The 24,760-nt window shown below is 44.2% G+C and overlaps 1 protein-coding gene across 1 annotated transcript in view; it reads left to right on the top strand.

The window, feature by feature from the left end:
- The window catches only part of Bach2 (BTB domain and CNC homolog 2), an 80,838-nt gene extending 61,618 nt beyond the window's left edge, over positions 1-19,220 (top strand). The window contains exons 2-4 of the mRNA XM_035438985.1: positions 1,945-3,516; positions 15,003-15,209; positions 18,460-19,220. Of these exons, the coding sequence (XP_035294876.1) occupies positions 1,945-3,516; positions 15,003-15,209; positions 18,460-18,939 (2,259 nt within the window). The 3' untranslated portion in view covers positions 18,940-19,220. The remainder of the gene's footprint in view (positions 1-1,944; positions 3,517-15,002; positions 15,210-18,459) is intronic.
- Positions 19,221-24,760: the final 5,540 nt, after the last annotated feature.

Raw genomic sequence — 24,760 nt, 5'->3', positions numbered from 1 at the left:
AAATAGTAACAATTTAATGTCTCCCTTTCTTGCCCTTTAATTCCTCCATACATATAGGGTTTCCTCTATACATGTTTTATGCCAAATAAACATGTTACTGATGGCTGAATTCCTTGACCTTACTGTCTGGCAGATTATTTTTATTTGGATTTTTATTAAGTACTTCAACAATATCAACATTTAAAATCCCATTCAGTTTGTGCCTCGATATTCTTCTTTCCTGAAAGGTTGTGGTGATGCAAGACTGAGCCCTGAAGAATCCAGGACTTCTCTCTCTGGCTACAAGAGTTAAGAGGACAAAAAGCATTGAGTCTTGTGCAGTGGAGGCAGGTCTTTTTATGAGTTTAGGCTCTGCGTGCTGCAGGAAGTCCCAAGACAGCAGAAGTCAGCTGTTCAGCTTAGCACTCCATCTCCCTCCAAATTCCCTATCCCTCAGAGACTTGTGATTGCTGCCACTGTAGCTTCAGCAAGCACCCATGACTTCTGCTCTTGTTTGATGTGTTCACATGCTCTCTAGATCTGCCTTCCTTTCCCCTATCAGCAGCAGTGTCAATAAGGATCTACAAGATATTGAATAGTATATGCAGGGTAAGGAAACCTACCCTGAACCCCTGGGTTTAGATGTTTCCATCTTTAAAAAAAAAATAAGTTAATCACTTTTAATTGTCTAAGTCATTGCCTGCTCATGTACATATGTATGTGGAGGCTATGTGTAAATACCACATTTTCCAACTGTAAAATACACTGGAGAAGCAGCAAATGCACTAGGCTTAGCCACAGAAGATTTTAGACAGCTACATAGCAAAGCTGGTGCTCATAATTAGGGAAGGGATAGCCTGTGTCCTTTGCTACTTGGAAGCTACAACCATTGAAATGACAGCCAGATTGTGTAGATCTATGGACTCTAACTTTTTGAACCAGGAGTTAACTTCTTGACAGTTGTCATCATCTTTGGTGTTATTGTAAGATCAGGTATGACATGATGATAGAAAATCCCAAGTATTTTTGGACTAGAGAGATGGCTAAGAGCGCTGGCTTCTCTTCCAGAGGCCCTGAGTTTAATCCCCAGCAACCACATGGTGGCTCACAACCATCTGTAATGAAATCTGATGTTCTCTTCTGGCTTGCAGGCATACATGCAGGCAGAACACTGTATATATAAGAAACAAATGCATCTAAAAAAAAAGAAAGGAAATCTGAAGTAGGGCTGGGCATTGTGGTGCATGTCTTTAATCCCAGCACTTGGGAGGTAGAGGCAGGCAGATCTCTGAATTTAAGGACAGTCTACATGGTGAGTTCCAGGACATCCAGATGTACAAAGTAAGACCCTGTCTCAAGAAAAAAAGAAGCAGGAGTTAAGAGGAAAAAGAATCCCAAGTAGAAGCTATGAAGGGAGAAAAACAACGATTTTTCAATTTTTTTTTAACATTATAAGGAAAAACTTTTTAAAACTCCACAGACTCTTGAGTTTTTGACAGGGCCATCCTGCCACTTTTGCGGTTGACAAGAAAATGATAATGCTTTCTTTGGCTGCAAGAAGAGTCACAGCACCTCCTCTTGTGTAGAATGGCTCTCAACAGGACTGACTAGAACAGAAATTAATAGGCTTCCCATTGTTCTGTGCATTTTTACCAGGATATTTCATTAGTGTAAACAATGAGCCCTTTGTCATCTTGCTTCACCACTTGACCCTGGTGATTCTCCATCTGCTGGTGCCCTGAAGTACAGCGGTGGCAGGCGCCATGAAGTACAGAGGTGGCAGGCACGAGACAGGCACCAATTATTGGAAGCAGAAGCATTGCTGACCCAGGACGAGATTAACTGCTCCTTTGCAGTTTTTATGCTAGGGCATTAGCACTGTCTGGTTATCTTGCTTTGGTTGAGAAATTTAGGACAATAGCAGTGCTGATGGTAATGTTGGCAATTTTCCTGTTTGTTTTGCAGGTCACGGCCAGAGGCTTTGGGCCACTGCTACAGTTTGCCTACACTGCCAAGCTGTTACTCAGCAGAGAGAACATCCGAGAGGTCATCCGCTGTGCCGAGTTCCTGCGCATGCACAATCTGGAGGACTCCTGCTTCAGTTTCCTGCAGACACAGCTCCTGAACAGTGAGGATGGCCTATTTGTGTGCCGAAAGGACAGTGCGTGCCAGCGCCCCCAAGAGGACCATGGGAACTCTGCGGGAGAAGAGGAGGAAGAAGAGACAATGGACTCAGAGACAGCTAAGATGGCTTGCCCCACAGACCAGATCAGCTTTGAGGCCACTGCCATCCCAGTAGCAGAGAAAGAAGAAACCTTGCTGCCTGAGTCTGAGGTACCCACAGACACCAAGGAAAACTCGGAAAAGGATGCACTGACACAGTACCCTAGATACAAGAAGTACCAGCTTGCATGTACCAAGAATGTCTATAGTGCACCCTCACACAGTACCTCAGGGTTTGCAAGCACATTCAGTGAAGACAACCCCGGCAATAGCCTCAAACCAGGGCTCTCCGGGGGACAGATTAAAAGTGAGCCACCCACTGAAGAGACTGAGGAAGAGAGTGTGACACTCTGCCTGTCTGGAGATGAAACAGACATCAAAGACAGACCTGGGGATGTTGAGATGGACCGGAAACAGCCCAGCCCTACCCCTGCCCCCAGTACCCCTACTGGAGCCACCTGCCTGGACACATCCAGGAGCGTGTCCTCACCTTCCTGTCTGCGGTCTCTGTTTGGTATAGCAAAAGGTGTGGAGTCGTCTGGCCTGCCTGGTACATCTCAACAGCACTTTGTCAGGAGTTCAGCATGCCCTTTTAACAAGGGGATCTCTCAGGGTGACCTTAAAACTGACTACACCCCTTTCACAGGGAATTATGGACAGCCCCCTGTGGGCCAGAAGGATGTGTCCAACTTCACCGTGGGGTCGCCACTCAGGGGGCCTGGGCCAGAGGCTCTCTGTAAACAGGAGGGAGAGCTGGACCGGAGGAGTGTCATCTTTTCCTCGAGCACATGTGACCAAGTGAGCACTCCAGTGCATTCATATTCCGGGGTGAGCAATTTGGACAAAGACCTCTCTGAGCCGGTGCCAAAAAGTCTATGGGTAGGAGCTGGCCAGTCCCTGCCCAGCTCACAGGCCTACTCCCACAGTGGACTGATGGCTGACCACTTGCCAGGCAGGATAAGGTCCAACACCAGCTGCCCGGTGCCAATCAAAGTCTGTCCTCGCTCACCTCCACTAGAGACCAGAACCAGGACCTCCAGCTCCTGCTCCTCCTATTCCTACGCAGAGGATGGGAGTGGGGGTTCCCCCTGCAGCCTCCCTCTTTGTGAGTTCTCCTCCTCACCCTGTTCCCAGGGAGCCAGATTCCTTGCCACAGAACATCAGGAACCAGGCCTGATGGGAGATGGAATGTACAACCAAGTCCGACCCCAAATTAAATGTGAGCAGTCTTATGGAACCAATTCCAGTGACGAGTCTGGATCATTTTCGGAAGCAGACAGTGAGTCGTGTCCTGTGCAGGACAGGGGCCAGGAGGTAGGGAACCACATAAGTCCAAGGACCTGCTATCTCGGTCCTTTACCTGAATTTCCCCCTCTCCCCAAACTTCATCCTCAGATTGTTCTTATGTGCCATTTTAGGATTACTGTTGCTGTGATGAAACACCATAACCAAAACGCTAGTTGGGGAGGAAAGGGTTTATTTGGCTTATACTTCCATATCACTGTTCATCATCAAAGGAAGTCAAGGCAGGAACTCAAACAGGGCGGGAACCTGGAGGCAGAAGCTGATGCAGCGGCCTTAGAGGGAGTGCAGCTTACTGGCTCACTGTTCCTCGTGTTCAGTCAGCCTGCTTTCCTATAGAACCAAAGACCACCTGCCCAGGGATGGCCACACCCACAATGGGCTGGACCTTCCCCCATCAGTAACTAGTTATGAAAATGCCTCCAGCCAGATCTTATGGAGGCATTTTCCCAATTTAGAGTTCCTCCTTCCAGTGGGCAGTGGTGGTGCACGCTTTTAATCCCAACACACAGGAAGTAGAGGCAGGTGGATCTCTGTGAGTTAGAGGCCAACCTGGTCTATAGATTGAGTTTCAGGACAGACTCCATAACTACACAGAGAGACCCTGTCTCAAAAAAAAAAAAAAAAATCCCTCCTTCCAGGTAACTCTAGTGTATGTGTCAAGTTGACATAAGACCAGCCAGCACACCTGTCAAGTTTAAAGGTGATAGGAAATGGTCTAGTATCAGTAAGTGGACTATCTTCTCCTTCCTTGGAAGCAGAATGCTGCAATGTGATTCAGAATTAGCCACTTCAGTCTTAGAAAGCCCTTTACGTCTAACCTGGATTTCAGTGCTCAATGTGTAGAGGCAAGCTGAATGCAATGTGTATGCACTTGTTCAGGTGTTTCCAGTCTCCTCCCTTTCTCCTCTGCTGCCATCACTCCCCTATCTTTTACATGCTTTGGAAGAATGCCCTCATGTTTGCTCTCCACCCTTCGATATGAAGGGCAGTGGAGAAGCTCTTGCAAATTGATTAATCGGAGCTAAGTAGATCCTCACAAATAGCTGCTTTTCCTGCTTCTTATAAGTATTTCTTGTCAACAAGATGCAGGGTGACCCTGTCTCTATCACTGTGCAAATGACAGAATGGTTCTCATCCATCCTAGTCATGGTTTCCCTGCAGAAGTGCCCTAGTCAGCACACACAACGGTGTCAGGGCTCATTTCCTGAGCTCCCACAAGTGATAAGAAGTCATTATTTAGTGGATAGTGTGCTTGTCCAGCATAAAAGCATTGTGCTTTGTAGATAAAAATTATATGAGGCTTCATCTGTGGGTCGCTGTTCCTGGGAGTAGGAGTGGAGACAGCACTGGCTACATCATAAGCAAGACTCACATGACTACAAGAAAGAATAGGAGTCCCAGAGGTCCCTAGGTCCCTGGTGATTTGAATGTTCCCTAGACAAACCTAAGCATGTCTAGGTCATGACCTGGTGTCTACTATGCTATATTGCTGATTGACAAAGAACAAGCCAGAGACTGCCAGTGTGTCTCCACCTGTCTCAGGAGCAGAAGTGAGCAAACCCAGTGACAGGTCTTGCCCCTGTGTCTGAAAAACACAGGAAAAAAAAAATGTGGCTTGGGGATGTGGCTCTATGGCAGGGTGCTTGCCTGCCTTGGTCTGGCCCTGGATTCAATCCCTGAAAAACTGAAATGAAGGAGGAAGGAGAAGGGGAGGACAAGAAGAGAGGGAGCTGCCCCTGAGGCCAGTAGGCTCATTACTTATCTGCTCTTCAGCCTCTCTTACTCAGCAAAGATTAACTCTGCCAGACAACAGAAGTGCCATGAGAGGAGAGGTGAGGTAGCCATTTGAAGCCATGTGTGGTTGATCCGGCATCCACAAGACGGGGCAGAAAGCACATGAGCTTTAACTCCGGGCATGTTTTGAAAATGGACTCCAAAGCTGCCTGGAGCTAGCTGCAGACACACCCTGGGTTCACTTCCTCTTCTTTGCTAGTCTGCCTGGTCCCCCCTGCTTTCCTGTTGGTGTCTGGCAGAAATAGAGAAAGACAGAAAACAAAAAGGGTTTAATGTAAGAAATAGAAGTTATGAAGGCAATCTGAACGGGCAGCATTCCTGTTGGTATCTTAGCCTTTTGAGTTTGGGATGTGGTTACCACCTACACCCATGAAGTGCAGCCCTGTTCCTAACCTTAAGAGGAGTGAGGCTTCCTAAAACCAAGGTTGTGTTCTCTGCTCTTGTATTCTTCCCTGACAGCTTTTGTGAGGTTTGCTTTCCCTCTCTGGAAATGTTCTTGAGTGCTCCTCGTGCAGAAAGCTAGTCATTGAGTCAGCTCCATCCCTCAGCTGAACTGGTCCAGTAAGCACAAATGCCTGTTTCTTTGTCATCTCTTGAAGAACCCTCATTTACCCCAAGAAATCATGTTTCTTAGGAACTATCAGTCTCAGATACCCAATACCAGCCATGCGGTGATGGCACACTCATTTAATCCCAGCACTCAGGAAGCAAAGGCTGGCGGATCTCTGTGAATTCAAGCCAGCCTGGTCTACAGAGTGAGTTCCAGGACAGCCAGGATTACACAGTGAAACACTGTCTCCGGAGGGGGGAAAAAAAAAAAAACATCAACTGCCCAATGCCATCCGTAAGAGCGCATTTTTTTCTCTGTTGGGCTATGGCAGTCTCCACCTTAGACACAGTTATGGGGAGGACTCATTCAACCCATGAAATAGCCACAGACATGACTAGTCTCCCCTTAAAATATCCTTGCATTTAATTTTTATTTTTACTTTTCAAAACAAACTTGTTGAGCATGTTTGCCAAAATTCCCTGCCATTTCATGAGTCATACTCCAGCCCTCTCAGTAGCTCGTGTTGGGCAGGAGGATGGTAGCAAAGCTGAGGTTTTTCCCCAGTGGAGGAAGTTATTTCCCAGAACTACCAGGCCCTCAGCATGACGGCCCCTCTGGGAGTTAGTGACTAGCTTCAGGGGTTACATGGCCTAGGTAGAAGGTCTGCCCCAAAAGTACACTGAATTCTCATGAGTTTTAATTTGTTTTCTTGAACTGATCCATAAAAAACACCAGCATCTACTTTGGATTCTGCCCAGGTTGCCCTTAATAGGGTTTAAGTGTTTTCTTCCAAGTAAACCACAAGACGCAACCAAGTCTGAAATAAAATCTGAGACTCCTCTCCCAACCAGCCACCAGCATAGCACTGAGGCTTCTCTCCATCTTCTGAGCCGAAATGTTGGACCAAAAGAAAAACATTAACGTTTCTTACTTTCTAAAAATTTATTGCCATGTTAAATAACTCTCCTAGTTCATAAAACACAAGACTTCTTCCATCCTTTTTTTTACTCTTCCTTAGCTTGTTTTTTTGTTTTGTTTTTTTGTTTGATTTTTTGTTTGTTTGTTTGTTTGTTGTTTTTGTTTTTCAAGACAGGTTGTCTCTGTGGCTTTGGAGGCTGTCCTGGAACTAGCTCTTGTAGACCAGACTGGTCTCAAACTCACAGAGATCTGCCTGCCTCTGCCTCCCCAGTGCTGGGATTAAAGGTGTGAACCACCACCACTCGGTTCTTCCATAGCTTTGAAAATGCTTAAATTATTGGGTTGGATAGTTGGCTCAGAAGTTACAAGTACTGGCAGCTGTTTCAGAGGGCATAGGTTCAATTCCCAACACCCACACACATGGCTGCTCACAGCCTTCTATAATTCTGCCCTCTGCAGGTGCTGCATATACATGGTACACAGACCATACATAACATGCAGACAAAACACCTATCCACATAAAACAAATAACACATTTTTAAATAAAATATTTCTATACCATAAAATTCACCCTATTACAATGAAAATTTCAGTGTTTTTAATATTTTCACAGTGTTATGCATCCATCTCCAGTTTGTAGCTCTAGCATATTTTCTTTGCCCCAAAAGGAATACTGTCCCCAGTAGTAGATTCTCCTCATGGCTTCTTTCCTTCCACCCTGGTAACCACTAATCTGCCCCAGTCCTGTCTAAATAGTATTTGGCTTTTTTCACTTAGGATAGCATTTCAAAGTTTATCTCTTCCATAGATAGACCCACCTGGTGTGTTTAGATATATCAGAGCTCCACCCTCTTAATTGCTGATATATTTTGTGAAGCCATACTATGTTTTATTGATCCATCATTGCTTGGGGGAGTTTTGGTTGGTTCTCCTTCCTGGATATTTTGAAGAATGGGGTTATGAGAATTTGCATGCAAGGTTTTTGTAGATGGACTTCCAGTTCATTCATTACATATCTCTGAGTGGAGTTGTTGAATCATGAAATGACTCTCTATGTGGCCTTTGAGGAACTACCCAAACATTTCCCATGGGAAGGCAACTTATACCATTTTTGCATTCATTCCCCTCATCAGGCTAGGAGGAATCTAGTTTCTTCTCTCACTGCCAACACTAACTCTTCTCTGTGTGTCCATCTAATGGATAGTTGGTTCGACTTGCTTTACTGACATGCTTCATTTGGAGAAGAATAAAAGCATATGATAATGGCCAGACATAGTGGCACATACCTTGTAATCCCAGCATTGAGAATCGGGAGGCAGGAGGGTCACAAATTTGAGGTTATCCTGAACTACAGGGCCTTGTGTTAAACAAAACACAATGAAAATGGGAGAGAGAGAGAGAGAGAGAGAGAGAGAGAGAGAGAGAGAGAGAGAGAGAGAGAGAGAGAGAGGAGCAACCAGTGAAATAGTACAGAAAAGCCATATCTAATTCTTCTCACCAGAGTGCTGACTTGGATATTCTGATTGTTTTGTTTTGTTTTGTTTTTCTCTTTGATACTTTTAAAACTGTTATTCTATTATTCTTTGACAGTTTCATTCACATATATATAAAACGTACTTCAGTCTTTTTCTTCTTTCTTTTTCTTTTTATTTTTTTTTTTTTGAGATAGGGTCTCTCTACATAGCCCTGGCTGTCCTAGAACTCAATCTGTAGACCAGGCTGGCCTCTAACTCACAAAGAACTGCCTCTGCCTCCTGAGTGTTGCGATTAAAGTTGTATACTGCCGTACCCAGCATATTTTGGTCACTTTCAACCCCAGTTACTCTCTCTCATCCCCTCTCCCTCCCACTGAACACCTTCTTCTTCCCAGTTGACTTGATAACCTTCTGTGTAAGATTTTTACAGTCATTCCTGTGATTCAGTGAATCAAGCACATTTTTGCAAGTGTCTATAATTGGACTGCTTAATAAAGAGAAGATTTTGAATGGCAGCATAGAAATCAGCTGTGTTCATAATTAAAACAGTGTTTTCGTGTTGTCTAGAACATTCTCGGTGTTTGGAATTCCTAATGTTATTTGCCTGGAAGAAGAAACCATATGACAAGGAAAGATGGGCCTTACCTCACCACAAGGCAATTCCTTTCTCTGTCTAGTGTCTAATTTATTCTTCCTAGCAGTCCCAGCAGCTAAGTGAGGCAAGTATTTTCTCTGACTCACAGAACCTCAAGAGGTTTCAGAACCTAGAGGATGAGTTACTTGGGACCACATATCTAATTAACTGTAGTCTTAGGAGTGAATCCTGGGTGTCCTGGGAATATCAAGTAGACAGTAGTTGATACAGAAGCATCTCTTGGTCTTGGAGAGTCCATATATTGTCATGGCCTCCAAGGTGTCCACTCAGTCTGGCATTATGTACCTATGGCTTCAACTGATACCTGGTAAGAACCAAGAATGGAAGCAGGATGGCTTCGTCATCCGTTCTTCTACTGGAACTTGTAGAGAAAATAGATTGTTGGTTTTGGCTTTTTCTTCAAAACCTATTTCTCCACCATCCTTCTCCAGGAGTCTTTACCCAGCAAACCAGGAGCAGTGGACATGAAAAATGTGTGTTCATAGGCTTTGTGAAGAGAGATGGCTCGAGTGTCACTTTCACAATTCTGTGAAAACTGTGCAGAGCAAACACTGTAATGAAATCCATTACATTGTTTCAGAATGGGAACTTTTCTTTTGTCTCATATTTGAGTTCTGTATAGGAAATTATGTTTCTAATTATATTTTGAATGGAGATGAGGAGAGTGACTTCAGCTCCAGAATGTGGGCAGTTATTATCAAGCAGTTTTCTGTGTGATGGAAAGGAAACACTGCATCCCAGGTCTGCCTGCAGCCTGTCCAGCTTCTCTGGTCCAGGCTTTCTAGCTGGTCGTGCAGATATGCTGAGAAGGCAGATGTGGGTTTCATGCATCATTCAGAAGGTCCTCTGCCCTTTGCCTTCTCTAGATCAGAGGTCCCTGGTTACACTGAAGGAATCCATTTCACAGACTGCTAAAGAGCTGAGGCTCCCACAAAGTCTAACCTCACTTAGGCATTCTTTGAGGGGCAGTATAGGTCCCATACTGAAAAGTAACTTCGAATCCTGCACTTCCTGTGGGTTCCAGAGGTATGAAAAGACTCAGCACTTTGGCAAGATTGGGTACAACCAACAGGAACGTATTGTGCAAACCACAGCCATGGCCTGCAGTGCCCTCTTTGGCCCTTGGCCTGCTGACTCAGCGGCTACTCCTGCATCTCTGAGCCTTAAGTGAAAACCAAAATAGTTCACAACTAAAGAGTATCTCACCTACAAAACCCACAGGCACGCCTGCTGTGCAGCCTCCCTACCCAGAGAGTCTGCTGACTATAACTGCAGGCCATTCAGACAGGTGGCAGTGAGAGCTGGCAGATCGTTTCATCGTGTCATGTTGTCTATTCTGTGCTGTCTCTGGGGATCCAGAGAGTAAACACCTCTGATGAGAGGTTCAGTCTGGAAGGATTTGTTATGCAGGAACAGTGACTAAAACAGCAAGCCCTATGAGCTTTTTGTGTGGGTTGTCTTAATCTTCTGGAAGAATGAGAAGAGGCTTCAGCCTTCTCCGTGCTTTTCAAGTTTGCAAGGCCCTGTCACCTGGCTTTCAGCCCTGAGGGGGCACATTTGCATACACAAAAGCCTATGAGGAGAACATTCCTAACCAGAGGCCTGGTGCTTCCCATTGGCTTAGAAACATGGAAGGGAGGTGACAAAGCCTCTGTGTCCCACCTGCTAGTCAATGTAAATTCTCCCTTTCTGTGTGGTTAGCAAATCCAAAAGCAAAAACCCACCACCACAAGAGTGAGGGGTCCCTCTCCCGTGGTAGGGAAGAAAGTCTGTGGTTGACTATTTTCTTCACCCCTGACCCTCGTTAAAAATCAGTTTGATTGCAAAAGCCCTGATGAAATTTTGTGTGGGGTTTGCTTTGCTTCAAGGACTTTGACACTGCCCTTGTTGATTTTCCCTTTCTCCTGCCAACCCTCCATCCTATCTACCTGTTTTGTGTTTGCTGTCTAGATCATTTTAAATACAATAGCGTTTGGTGTGGAAGCCCTTTTGACTTTCCTTGTGAACTGCACTGTTGGCGTATTTTCTTTCTGGAAATAAGTAAACGCAATCTGGAGCTGAAGTAAAATGGCTGTACTGTCAGCAGCAGTAGAAGTCCATGAGCCCCTTTGCGATGCCCAATAGCTGACTCCAATAGTGTCTCCAATAGCTGACCCCTGTGCTGCTGAGGTGCCATCTAGGAGCTGATGTTATCTGTTATCCAAAGGTTGTAAATGGGAAATAAATAGCCTTTCATATTATTATGGGCCTTGTAGAAACACAGCCCCACAAGCAAAGGCCTTTCCAAGCCCCTGAAAAGGAGCCATTTGTCTTAGCAGCTTGTCTTTAGCACTCAGAGCAGGGTTGAGCCCACAGTGGTGTAATGTACTCCACTGTAGTTTCCTGCTCTTAGGTCCAAGTTTTACAGATGTCATAGGACCCACGTTTACTATGTGGGGTTCAGATCAGAGCACCCTTTGGGAGTCTGCCACAAATGCTACATGGAGTAAGCTCTCAGCTAGGAAGTAACCCAATGAAGCATGCTCACCCCACCACAGGAAAGGTAAATGATCCTTCAGTGGGCTTGCCTTTGTGCATGGTTATCAGCTGGGCACAAATGCCAGGACTGGGCCTCATGTCTATCTGATGCAACCAACAAATAAGATCCTGAGCTTAGGGTAGAAGAGCTGCAGCCTCAGACTCTTAAAGAACAGACTCAACACTCCACCATCTGAATACTGACAAGAGGTTGCTTTCTTCACTAAAATATTTTGAGCAGTTAAACCCAGGCCCACATGCTTTTTCTGGTGACTGTTTTTCTGGAGAGCTCTATGAGGTTAATGGCCTCACCCTGCACATGCCTAGCAAGCCTTTTAAGAGGGCTCATCTTAATGGTGATTTCCTGGAACAATAAGATGTACTTTGGATTTAAAATTTTTATCAATATATTTTTTCATTAACAACTTGTGTAAATTATATGTTAGAAGTACTTTATGTATTGGGATAAAAATATGTTCTTGAAACTAAAATCACCTTTTTTGTTTTGTTTTTACTTCATTTAATGTGGCTGCTATCAATTTGGTTTTTTGATTTGTTTTGTTTTTTGCAGGGTGTTGGTTTGGGTTTTCTTGAAACAAGTGGTCTAAGCTTGAACTCACAAAGATCTGCCTGCCTCTGCCTCTCAAATGCTGCTATTAAAGCCATGAAGGCATGACCCACAATGCTTGACTTACTTGCAAATTTAGCAACTTATTAGTTAGCCTAACACATGACATTTAGGCTTATAGTGCCACCTGCTGGCCCAGCCAAAAACAAAAATTGAATGAGAAAAAGTAAGTAACCTGAACTGGGTGTTATGGCCCAGGCTGGCCTCTGACTCTGTGTAGCTGAGGAAGGCCTTGAGCTCCTAATCCTCCCACCTCCACCTCCTTCCAAGTTCTGGGATTACTGAGATTGGAACTTTCCAGGAACTGTACAAACATGAAGAAATGATGAAGAAATCCGAAAACCCTCATCTCCACCTTAGCAAGGGCAGGGATAAAGTTGCAGGCCTGAGCCTCAAACTTCATGGGGACTCATGAGGCCCTAGAGATAGGGAGCCTGGGTTTGAATCTCATCTTCTGCATTAGGCATGAACTCATTGCTTTAGCCCAGGCTTGTCTCAAATTCCTAATTTCCATGCCTCTACTTCTGGGTTTATAGATATGTGTCACTATGTCAGGCCTTAGTAGTTGCTATTCTTAAGAAATAATAATAAATACCAAAATTTAACAACACAGAGAAGACATCTCCAAGGGTGTGTCATCCTCACTTTATTTGGGGGTTTCTCATTTATTTTTATTTATGTATATGGTTGTTTTGCCTGTGGGTATGTCTGTCTGCATACTACATGAGTGTCTGGAGCCCAGAGGCCAGAAGAGGGCAGGGCATTGAATTCCCCTGGAACTGGAGATACAGATGGTTGTGAACAGATGGTTGGGAGCTGGGAATCAAATCCGGATTCTCCGAAGGGAGGGAGAAGGGAACTGGGATTGTCATGTAATTCAATCTTATTTGTAATTCAAATAAAAAAATGATTAAAAAAAATCCAGGTTCTCCGGAAGAACAGCCAGTGCTCTTAACTGCTGAGCCATCTCTCCAGTTCATCATTCTCTCTCTAGAAAATGTTTACCTTAACTTATCAAGGACTCGAAAGCAGGAATCTTACTGATAAATTAAGCATTTCCACATAATTAACCACCCTAAATCTTATTGGCTTACAGCAGCCATGGTCACTTAACATATCTCACAGTTTCTGAGTGTCTGGAACTCAGCTGGTCCAAGGGAAGGTCTCTGTTACTTGAAGTCAGGTGTTGGCTGGTACTAGTTGTCAGAGTGTCTCACTAGCTTTAAGGATCCACTTCTGGGCTGGCAAGACGGTTTATCATGTAAGGGTGCCTGCCTTTAAGCATACAACCTGAGTCTGACTCCCAGGACCCATACAGTGAGTGAGAAAAAAAAACTGAGTTCAAAATACATAAATAAAATTAACAATGAATGTGTTTCCAAGGTGGTCCATTCAGATAACTGGCAGAATAATGACTATGAGCTGGAGGCACCAGGTCTCCCCCACAGAGCAGCCAGTATAGCAGGACTACGTACAAGTCTTGGTGCCCTTCAAGGCATAGCCTCAAGAAAAACACATAATGTCCACTGAGGTCCATCTATCAGAAGGAAGGACTGTCCATTTGGATAGAGGCATAACTACATTACGTTATAAGAGAAAATATAAGGTGTGCTGGCCAGTTTTTAAAAAATATTCTAAGCTCCTTTCATAATACTAACCTAAAAAGCAAACCTTGTTTTGCAAAGGAGGATATTGAGGTTCAGTAGGGTGATGTCCCCTCCCTGGATTCTCATTCCATGTGAGATCGAAAGCCCATTTGTGACACCTACTACCCAGGATATCTCCTTGTATTCTATGTGTGTAACAAAGACTCTTGCTGACTGTTGCATCTTTCCAGTGTCTTCAAGGCATGCTGGGCTCCATCTTTCAAGTCTTTGCATCAGTCCTTCGAAGATAACTTTAAATTGGTCATTTTGTTGAACTCAGTTGTGGTTCTTGTAGAAGATAGCTTTGCTAAACCATTGTCTCCCTTACAAAAATGCTACAGGATTGAAGAAACTAGTTTCCAATATGTTCAATGTCATTTGCTTCGAACGAACCTCAGGAATGAATGATAACATTATAATTTGTGTGTGCTTTTTTTGCATTTTCATTTTGTGGTGTGTGTTTGTGAGTGTGTGTGTGTGTGTGTGTGTGTGTGTGTGTGTGTGTGTGTGTGTGTGTGTGTGTGTGTGTTTTGAGACATGACCTTACTATGTATCCCAGACTAGATTCAAACTTGCTGTGTAGACTACGGTATGCTAAAATTCATGACAAGCGACCTCCTCCTGAATGTTGGGATAGAGTTATAAACCACCACACCTGGCCTACTTGTGTGTATTTGTATTGTTTAATTACACAAATATTTCATCTTACTTGTATTTGACACAAGAGAATATGAATCACTACTCTCTTTCAGTGGTTTCCATATGATTTGGTCATCTTTTGAAAAGATTTGGGGACTAGAGAGATGGCTCAACAGTTAAAGGCACTGGCTGCTCTTCCAGAAGACTCAGATTCAACCCCCCAGCCCCCACATGGTGATTTACAACCATCTGTAATTCCAGTCACAAAGGATCCAATGCCATCTTCTGGCATCCCTGGGTACTTCAAGCATATGGTGCACAGAGGTGCATGCAAGCAAAACACCCATATACATAAAATTAAAAACAAAATGGAAAAACAAGCAAACAAACAAATGAGATTTCATTGGGGCTGGACAGATGGTTCAGCAGTTTAAAGTGTATACTGCTCTTACAAAGGACCCAAGTTCGGTTCCCAGCACCCACAGTAGGTATTTCAGCTCCAGGGCCTCTTACCCTCCTTTTGTGGCCTCAGTGGGTACCTGTGCTTATACATATACCAATATACACACACATTAATTAATTATTTTTAAAAGGAGTTTTACCATTTTTGTATGTTTCACTTCCACAATTTCACTCCAGCTACTATAATCCATTCTGGTGTTCTTGGTTCCAGGTTAAACTTCCTTTTCCTGTAGATCAGATCACAGATCTGCCCAGGAATGACTTCCAGATGATGATTAAGATGCACAAGCTAACCTCAGAACAGTTGGAGTTCATTCACGACATCCGGAGGCGTAGTAAGAACCGCATTGCAGCTCAACGCTGTCGCAAGAGGAAACTGGACTGCATTCAGAATTTAGAATGTGAAATACGAAAACTGGTGAGTTGGTGAGCAGGTATTCAGCAACTGAGAGTGACCAAGACTAATATATATAAAGTCACATCCGTTACAGCTGGAGAAGTAGAGGGCCAAGTCACCCTTCAGGGAAAGCGGGGTTTATTCTCAACAGAAGTAATAGGTTTGCACCTGAAATGTATATAGATATAAGGTGTGTCATCATGTGTCATATCCTTCAACTTTCTTATGAAATTGGTTCCTTTTTATTTTCCATTTGTATGTTATAATAGAGTATGTCTACTGCATGCATCTAAAAATCAGATATACTTCTAAACTAACTCTCTACCTATATGCCTGGTTTTAATAACTAGCATTCTGGACCATGTTATTGTATAATTCTGAACAAACAGTAAAATCTAAGATAGATAGATAGATAGATAGATAGATAGATAGATAGATAGATAGATAGATATCAGGCAAGTTTCTAAAATACTTTATTGGTTTATTCAGTTGAAAAAACAGGACAACACTGCTGCCCTTTCTCCATCCACATTGTTCAAGTCCTTATTTTTTTTTTTTTTGAGACAGGGTTTCTCTGTGTAGCTTTGGAGCCTAGCCTGGCACTCACTCTATAGACCAGGTTGGCCTCAAACTCACAGAGATCCACCTGCCTCTGCCTCCCAAGTGTTGGGATTAAAGACATGTACCACCACTGCCCGGCCCAAGTTGTAAATGCTGTATGTTTTACTTGCTTTCTAACACCATAACCATAAACAGCTTGAGGTAGGAACAGTTTATTTGGCGTATACATCCCAATCACAGTCCATTTTGAAGGGATGGTCAGAGCAAGAGCTAGACGTAGAAACCAGTGCTAAGGCCATGGAGGAACTCTGCTCACTGGCTTACTCCTTATGGCTTGCTCAACCTTCTTTCATATACATCCCAGAACCCCCAGTCCAGGGGTGGCACCATGCACAGTGGGCTAGACCCTACATCAATCATTAATTAACAAAATGCCTCCCACAGACTTGCCTACAGGCCAGTCTGATGGAGGCAATTCCTCAATTGGCATTCCCTCTTCCCAGATTACTCTTGCTTGTATAAAGTTGAAAACAAAAACAAAAGTCTCTTGTCTCACTGCTGAACAAGAGCTCCACGTGTCCATCTATGCACAACTCTAACCTAGAGATTCATAGTAGAGGGTCTTTGGCTTCAGTTTTGGTTTCTTACAAGAACATCTTCCTTTGTGGATCAGGCTGGCCCTAAATGTAGTCCTCCTTCCTCTACCTCCCAGGTGCTGGCAGTATAGGCATGTCCTACCAAAATTCCATGTTTTTAACTAAGGCTATTTGTAGGGAGTCACCCTAGCCCCGCCCAATAGTCCTGGGGCAGGTACCAGGTGGACCTGGGGACTCGCCCATAAGGGCGGGGTGAAGGAAAGCCGGAATGACGTAAAGGGGGCTTCTTAAGGGGGGACGGGACCTCTCTTTGTTCTGGCCGCGCTGGCTGGGTTCTTAACCTAGCTCTGGCCTGTGTTTCACCCGGCTGTGCTTTGAAATAAAGAGACCTTAATCCAATAGCTATTCCTTTTCTTTCCTTTTTTTAAGATTTATTGATTTATTATGTATACAGTGTTCTGTCTGCATGTATCCATGCAGGCCAGAAGAGGGCACCAGATCTCATTACAGATGGTTGTGAGCCATCATGTGGTTGCTAGGAATTGAACTCAGAACCTCTGGAAGAGCAGCCAGTGCTCTTAACCTCTGAGCCATCTCTCCAGCCCCTGTTCTTCCTTTTCCAAGGAAAGCCAAAACCATGTCACTTATGGCACCTTATTTTCTTCTCCAATAAAGTATCCAAGAACATTTTTTAGATGAGTAGGCCCACAGAGCGTAGTGCCTAGACCAAGGGGTTGAGACAAAAGGGCCTGAGATTCCTTTCCTGGAAGACACTGGCCCTCATTTCTAGACCTTCAGGTTCAGCGACGAGAAGGCCAAGTTTCTGGGTCCACTTGCTTATGTCTCAATGGCGGGGATGGATTGAGTGATCAGGGCTGGCTAGCCTGGTCTGTCACTGCATAGTTCCCAATAGGCCCCGTACTCAATTCCTGCCCCCACAATGTCTCCCACATGCTAGACACCCTAATTTTCAGATGCACATAATGTATTTCTCTCAAGCTGCACTTGTACATCTGTTTATTTTTCATTTTTAAAGCATGTTTCTAGATAAATTTATAAATATTTTAACAGGTGTTCTTTCCCCCATATAAATCTCTCTCTTACACACATACCCACACCGCCTGCCAGATTGCATTCATATTAGTCCCTGCACAGTTCCTGTGTCAGAGACATGCTCCTCTCTCTCCTCTCCACTTTTCCTCGAATCCCTGCCTCGGCTTGCCCGCAAGATCTTCAGAGTGCTGGCTACCGCTCTCCCCACACTGCCTCAGACCCGCAGTTTCTTTGGCTGCTTTATCATGTGTGTGTCATGAACCCTCACTGCACTTCCTCACACAAATATTGATGGTGAAACTTTCATTAGTCCTCTCTCCAGCACTAAGTTCATCTGTCAAGGGGTGACAAATTTAAGAAATTCAAGAGCATATGTGGGATTTCGCTTAATGGGGAAAAGTCTTACTACTTGTGAGCTTTAGAGTTCACACTCATTATTGTGCACTGTATGGATTTGCACAGGGTGCTGACAGTACCATAGTGTACAGAATAGATTCACTGGCCTAAAATCCACTGTATGCCACCATCTTTCCCTCCCTCAATCCCTGGCAGCAGCTGGCTTTTGCTTTGTTTGCTTTGGTTTGGTTTTCTGTCTTTTTAAAAATATCAAACAGTTAATTGACTTTTAACACACACACACACACACACACACACAAGATAGTAACCTATTAAGGGAAGATTTTTTTCAACTATAAGGTTTGAAACAAAGAATTTTCCAGTCAGTTCCCTACAAACTCCAAATTCTAGGAGAGTAGAATGTCACTTGCCTCTCCAGCTTTCCTGTTGGTGGTGACTCAACTGGTAGTGCTTACTGGGCCTCAGAGGGAGGGATACCATGCTGGGAAAGGTGTGAGTGTCAGTGCTCAAGTGGTCAAGGAGCTAGCTCCCCAGCTGTGACATGTGGCAGAAGTGTGTGTAACTTCCTAGATTCTGCCCTAGTCATTCTGCAGTTAGGTCACAGTATAGGATGCCAAAACAAAGGTTTGAGAACCCTCCGAAATGAGGCTTTGTACAGTCTTGATTTTGTTTTATTTTTGTTTGTTTGTTTGTTTTTCTCCCAGGTATGTGAGAAAGAGAAACTGTTGTCAGAGAGGAATCAACTGAAAGCCTGTATGGGGGAGCTGCTGGACAACTTCTCCTGCCTCTCGCAGGAGGTCTGCCGAGACATCCAGAGCCCAGAGCAGATCCAGGCCCTGCACCGATACTGCCCTGTCCTCATACCCATGGATCTCCCTGGAGCCAGTGTTAACCCCGCTCCTTTGGGGGTTGAGCAGAGCCTTGCACCCTCCCAGTGTGCAGTAGGAGGAAATGTACCCTGCTGCCTGGAGCCAGGGGCAGCTCCCCCTGGGCTCCCCTGGGTGCCCAGCAACACCTCTGAGAATTGTACCTCTGGGAGGAGGTTGGAAGGTACTGATCCTGGGACCTTCTCAGAAAGAGGACCTCCTCTAGAAGCCAGGAGCCAGTCAGTGACCGTGGACTTCTGTCAGGAAATGACTGAGAAGTGTACAACAGACGAACAGCCCAGGAAAGATTATGCCTAGCCAGTATGATCAGCTCTGCCTCCAGTCCTCACACCTCCCCTCTCCAGATGTTCTTCTGCCAGCCAGGGGCACTGTTCATCTGTGTCTTGAAGAACCAAGAGCAAATCTGGTGCACACTACAGCAGTCTTAGCAATACTGTTCCGAAGTATTCCCTCCTCTCTGTAAGCAGGAGTGCTGGTTACCTTCACAATGGTGCTACCCCTTGCCCTGGCAAGGAAGACAACAGTGCTGACACTGTCTGTCTGTGGGTTAATTGCCGACTTCACAGGGATAGACTACACCTCTAGGACCCAACCACGGATTTTTTTTCTCAGTGGCCCATGTCACAAACCCTATCTCAGGAATTTCTTCTGAATGTTCAATTTTTTTCATTGAAGACAGCTTCTATACACATCAAAGTTTTATAGCTATACTGTACATATTATAAATAATATATATGAAATATATATCCATATGCAAAAGTCCTGCATGCCTCAATCTTCTCATCCTAAAACTGGAAACTTCGTTTATCATTTACAAACAGGTTCCAACATTCCTCTTTTGTCTATGATGCCAGAACTGGTTTTGTAATTGTCAACATGGTCATTTTTCTTGCTTCACAGTTCAGTTTCAATCTGTACTTATTTACAGACAAAATTCAATGTTGGAAGCTTTTTCTCAAGGTTTAATCTCAGACCTTTTGTTGATTTGGTTTCGACACCACAGAATGGTGTCCTATGAGCATTGTGGGTCTGTTCTCTTCTCCTTGTGTGTTCCCCTTGTTGCAGATACTGTACAGCAATGGTCAACTTTGCCACTTGCACTGAGTTTTGAGTCAAACCTATTTTCTTAAATGAAGTTGTAACTTCAGTATAACTCAAGTATATTGTATATTCTTTGCTTTTAATTAAGGAGTAAAACATTTTAGCTAATTAAAAAGCACTCAGGTGATAATCATGTAGGAAAACAAAAACAATCTTGCCAAATAATGAACCCATCCTAGGATGTGTAGACAATAATCTGCTTGAATATTTTTGTAGCTCACTCCCTCCCCACCTTCCCTAACCTGAAGTGCAGATAGTTCAGAGCTCACACTGGACGTTCAGTTCTGACGTGGGGAGAGAGTGGGGATGGCCCCCAGGACTGATAGCAAAGAACAGCATCCTGTAGTGAGTTAGAGCTCCACTCACACAGGGGAGGAGAAGCCAGGGAGAATATTTCCTTACCCAGGGAGGAACCGCATTCATTTCAGCACTTCATTCTGACCTCTGCTTGCAAGTGTGCCCAGAAATGTCCACTTCTTTGAAGGGCACAGCTTACCAGCCACCCAACTTTCCTGCCCAGACCTGGCCTCAGCCCCCTGGATTAATTGAGCTCACTGAGACTAGGAAAGAACATGGCAGAATTGAGCCTGAGATCCATGTGGACATAGGCTAATGCATCCTTTTTCCTTTCCTTTTTCAGATTCTCTCTGTACCCTAAGGTTTTTGTCTCCCTGCCTCCAGTCCCTTGTCTGAAAGCTGCTTCATTCAAGGCACTGGGCACATATCCCTAGGAACCCTCAGCCCCCTCTCCAAGCCCCTCCCCCACTTACACACCCTTTCCTCCCCAGGTAACAGTCTGCTTCCTTTGCTAAAAACTAGTTGGTTTGCAAATCTAGGGAGCAGCTTCCTTGGCACTAGGGTATCCTGGCCCCAAGCCATGTTTACAGGAAGGTGCCCCAAGGAGGAGTCAGCTCCCTCCTCCCAGTGGTCTCTATCTCCTTGGTAACCTGGAGACCACTCCAACTGTGCAAGGTTGTCCAGAAAAGTCTGATGTTGGGATAGGGTAGTGGGTAGTGGGGAATAGACAGTTGGTTGACTTTGTTTCCTCATCTGTGCCATTGTTTTGAACAATATTAAAGCTGCATGTAAAAGAGGAAATTAGTGTATGACTAGTAGGCAAAAGTGAAACCCTAGTAACATATGTTCTAGTATTATTAACTTCTTTCTGTACCAGTAGTAGTGCTAAATGTTTAAATATGTACGAATGCCAGAAGTTGTTGGTTCATGCGGTAGAATTTAAGGGGGAAATAACTTCTTTTAAAATAGGTCCATTTTTAAAACCTGCCTCTGGATTTTGAGTGTGTGTGTGTGTGTGTGTGTGTGTGTGTGTGTGTGTGTACGTACAGATTTGATAAAGCTGTGCAGAGCTACCATACTCATCACACCATTGGTGTTTCTTGGTGTAGTTCAACAGTTCCCTGCTTCACCAGGAGGCTTGTCTTCATGAAAAGCTGGTAAAGCTAGCATTTAAGTCAATGTGAATCATGTGATGCTCACAGCTACCTAGAATGATGCAGGAATCAGTATTTTTTTTTTTAACTCTCTTATTGCCTTTTTAAGTGACCTCTTGTAAAGAAACAAAAAGGCTTGTTTTCTGCTCGGGCGGGCCGTCACCAGTGCAGAGCAGCCTCTCAGCTTGTTTTGTGTTGCCCCTGCTCACATGCAGCTGGGAGTCTTGCCACATTCCACAGTTTCCCCCCAAGTTTCTGTTACCAGTAGCTCAGACCTGTGCTACTGGGTGGAGGTCAGGGGTTGGGGATCAGGTCTCCTCATTTCTCTCCACCCTAATTCAGCTCTCATCTTCTTCCGTCAGCCTCTCCATCATTTTTTCCCTCTTCTTCTACCCATGGGAACTAGATTTTAAAACTTGCCCTAAAATCTATCACTTTGGTATTTTTAACAAGTAATTTCATTCAGTACCCACCAGGAACAGCAACTGGCTTTGTGTAATGACTCATGGGACATGTCTATGTCTCTTGTTGTTCCAAACCATTGCTTATCAAAATTGTTCCTGGGTCTATTCAAAGGGAGGTCTCATTGGGGACTAGAATCTAAATTCTTCAAGTAGAATTCAGAAACCCCCAATCTGTCCTTCCCTGGGACCCATCAGTTCACCTCATTCCTTCTATAGGAAAGAGAAGGGAAGAGAACAGAAGAGTGTTTGCATACTAAGGGGACACTTATTTGCATGTTTGAAGGTTGTCTCTTTCGAAGATACAGGACACTCCAATCACAGGCTGTTTAGGATCACAGTGACAGCCTGGTTGGGTCTCCTAGAGGCTGAGGTGTATGTCCAGGTCCAGGGCTAGCACTGGTGACGCTAAGAGTGAAAACATCCTACCCAAATCCAGTCCTCCCCTTGGAGCAGCCTTTGTCCCCTTGTGTCTCTGAACAGCCAGCCGCATTCGGGTTGCCCAGGCTATAGGCAGGTGTGTGCTTTGCCGTGTGTGTTTGTTTCTCTGCGTTATCTGGGGGTGCCTTGAATAAAGTCAAGCTTCATGACTTACTGATTCTGGAACAAAGCAGTTACAATTTTTCTTTTAAAAAGTTTGCAAAGTTACTAGGCCATCCTGCTACTTCTCTTCCAGGTTCCCTAACAATGACTCAGGCATCAGAGGTGATGCTGCAGTAGGAAACATTATTTTTATGTCATACAAGTAATTTATTTACTATCTTTCTTAAGGTTTGCTGCTTTTTAACATGCACTATAATTTTGGATGTAATCCTTGCATTGCTTTTCCAACAAAGTTTAAAAATGGCTAGTAACTAGTGTGCTAACTGCCTCTTCTCCTGGAAGGAGCTCCAGAGCACCCACAGGATCTGCATGGAGGACTAGCTAAAGCCTACACTTTTCTCTTGTTTTAATATGTTATGATTTGCCACTGAAGAAGAAAAAGACAAAGATTTGAAATTTCCCAGTCTTGCCCCAGGGTTGCTTTGCATCTGGTGGAATTACATAGTCCTCCCAAGTGAGTCAGTCTGTAAACATGGGATCACATAGTCCTCCCAGGTGAGTCAGTCTGTAAACATGGGATCACATAGTCCTCCCAGGTGAGTCAGTCTGTAAACATGGGATCACATAGTCCTCCCAAGTGAGTCAGTCTGTAAACATGGGATCACATAGTCCTCCCAGGTGAGTCAGTCTGTAAACATGGGATCACATAGTCCTCCCAAGTAAGTCAGTCTGTAAACATGGGATCACATAGTCCTCCCAAGTGAGTCAGTCTGTAAACATGGGATCACATAGTCCTCCCAAGTAAGTCAGTCTGTAAATATGGGATCACATAGTCCTCCCAAGTGAGTCAGTCTGTAAACATGGGATCACATAGTCCTCCCAAGTGAGTCAGTCTGTAAACATGGGATCACATAGTCCTCCCAGGTGAGTCAGTCTGTAAACATGGGATCACATAGTCCTCCCAAGTAAGTCAGTCTGTAAACATGGGATCACATAGTCCTCCCAAGTGAGTCAGTCTGTAAACATGGGATCACATAGTCCTCCCAAGTAAGTCAGTCTGTAAATATGGGATCACATAGTCCTCCCAAGTGAGTCAGTCTGTAAACATGGGATCACATAGTCCTCCCAAGTAAGTCAGTCTGTAAATATGGGATCACATAGTCCTCCCAAGTGAGTCAGTCTGTAAACATGGGATCACATAGTCCTCCCACGTGAGTCAGTCTATAAAGATTCTTCAAGTCTGTATTTGATTGCTTATTCCTACACACTGTGGCCCATCTAAACTAGGAGCTGTTTATTGATGACCTCAAACTGCTCCACTGTTGCTTACAGTGTAGAGGGAATCTCAGATCTAGAAGAGAGCAAGAATAAAGGTTTATCCTCAGATCTCTCTCTCTCTCTCTCTCTCTCTCTCTCTCTCTCTCTCTCTCTCTCTCTCTCTCTCTCTCTCTCTCCCTTTCCTCAACACCCCCAACACACACACTCACACACACACATAAATACACACACACACACACACACACACACACACACACACACACACACACTCACCAGGACTAAGGGAAAGGATTATTTTAGAATAAAGCTCTTTGTTGTATCATGAATTTGTTTTACTTGAGGATTTTGTTGCAGATTCCATTTCTGGCAAGTCAGTCCACACAGTGTCTTGTGGGGCTGGTATTCATAAAGGAAGTCTGTGCATGGAGATATTTTGTGTTCAAAATGTATAATACTGCCCGAGCCATCTCATGACCCGAGTGTCAAAGACTGATGCTGTAGCATAGAATATATTTGTGCATAAATATGTGTGTGCAAATAGTATTTGTACATTGAAGAGACTTGTCATAGCAGATCAAAGGTAAATTATTCAACTGATGGTGCAAAAACATTACTTGCAAAGTAACTGTATAGTATTTTCCTACACTCCACCCTGGGAGATCATATTTATAACAAGTGAATTATTAGTGCATTTTAATTGTAATATGAAATGATGCTGCCATTTTGTGAAGAATATCCACTTGGTTGCAGAGGCCAACTTTTATAGTTTTGGTTTAATGTTGTGGCATGGTGTATACATTTCTCTATCAAGTGATGGATAAACTCTTGGCTTTCATTTTCATTCCAGTTTATTGACCTCAGATGAAACAATGGCTATTCATGGAAGTGTATCAAGACCACTCGTTTCAGGTAGACTCACACTCAGTGCCAAATGCTCCCGTGGGAATAATCAGACTTACACATCAGGAAAGAATGAAGGGACTCGGACAAAAATGGGTTTTCCTACAGATGGGTGCTAAATCTTCTACCAAACATGTCTCTGGGGGCAAAGAGTTGGCCTCCACCTAGGTCCTAACAATGTATTTTGGCTGTGGCAACGCTGGGATACCCATTTACACTCTGACACAAGAGCCTGGCACTTGCGATGAATTATCAGGAAGATTGCAGGTGCATTTGGGAGCTTCAGGTACTCGTTAGACACAGTGAGCCAGTCAAGGCAAGAGGGCCTGTGTGAATTTGTTCCAGAACCAGTCTGATGCAAGTGCACCTCTAATATATGCCTTA

Source organism: Cricetulus griseus, chromosome 2 (genome assembly GCF_003668045.3).
Source record: "Cricetulus griseus strain 17A/GY chromosome 2, alternate assembly CriGri-PICRH-1.0, whole genome shotgun sequence".
NCBI classification, from domain to species: Eukaryota; Metazoa; Chordata; class Mammalia; order Rodentia; family Cricetidae; genus Cricetulus; species Cricetulus griseus.
Note: the sequence above shows the minus strand (reverse complement) of the source record. Positions and strands in the feature narration are given on the sequence as shown.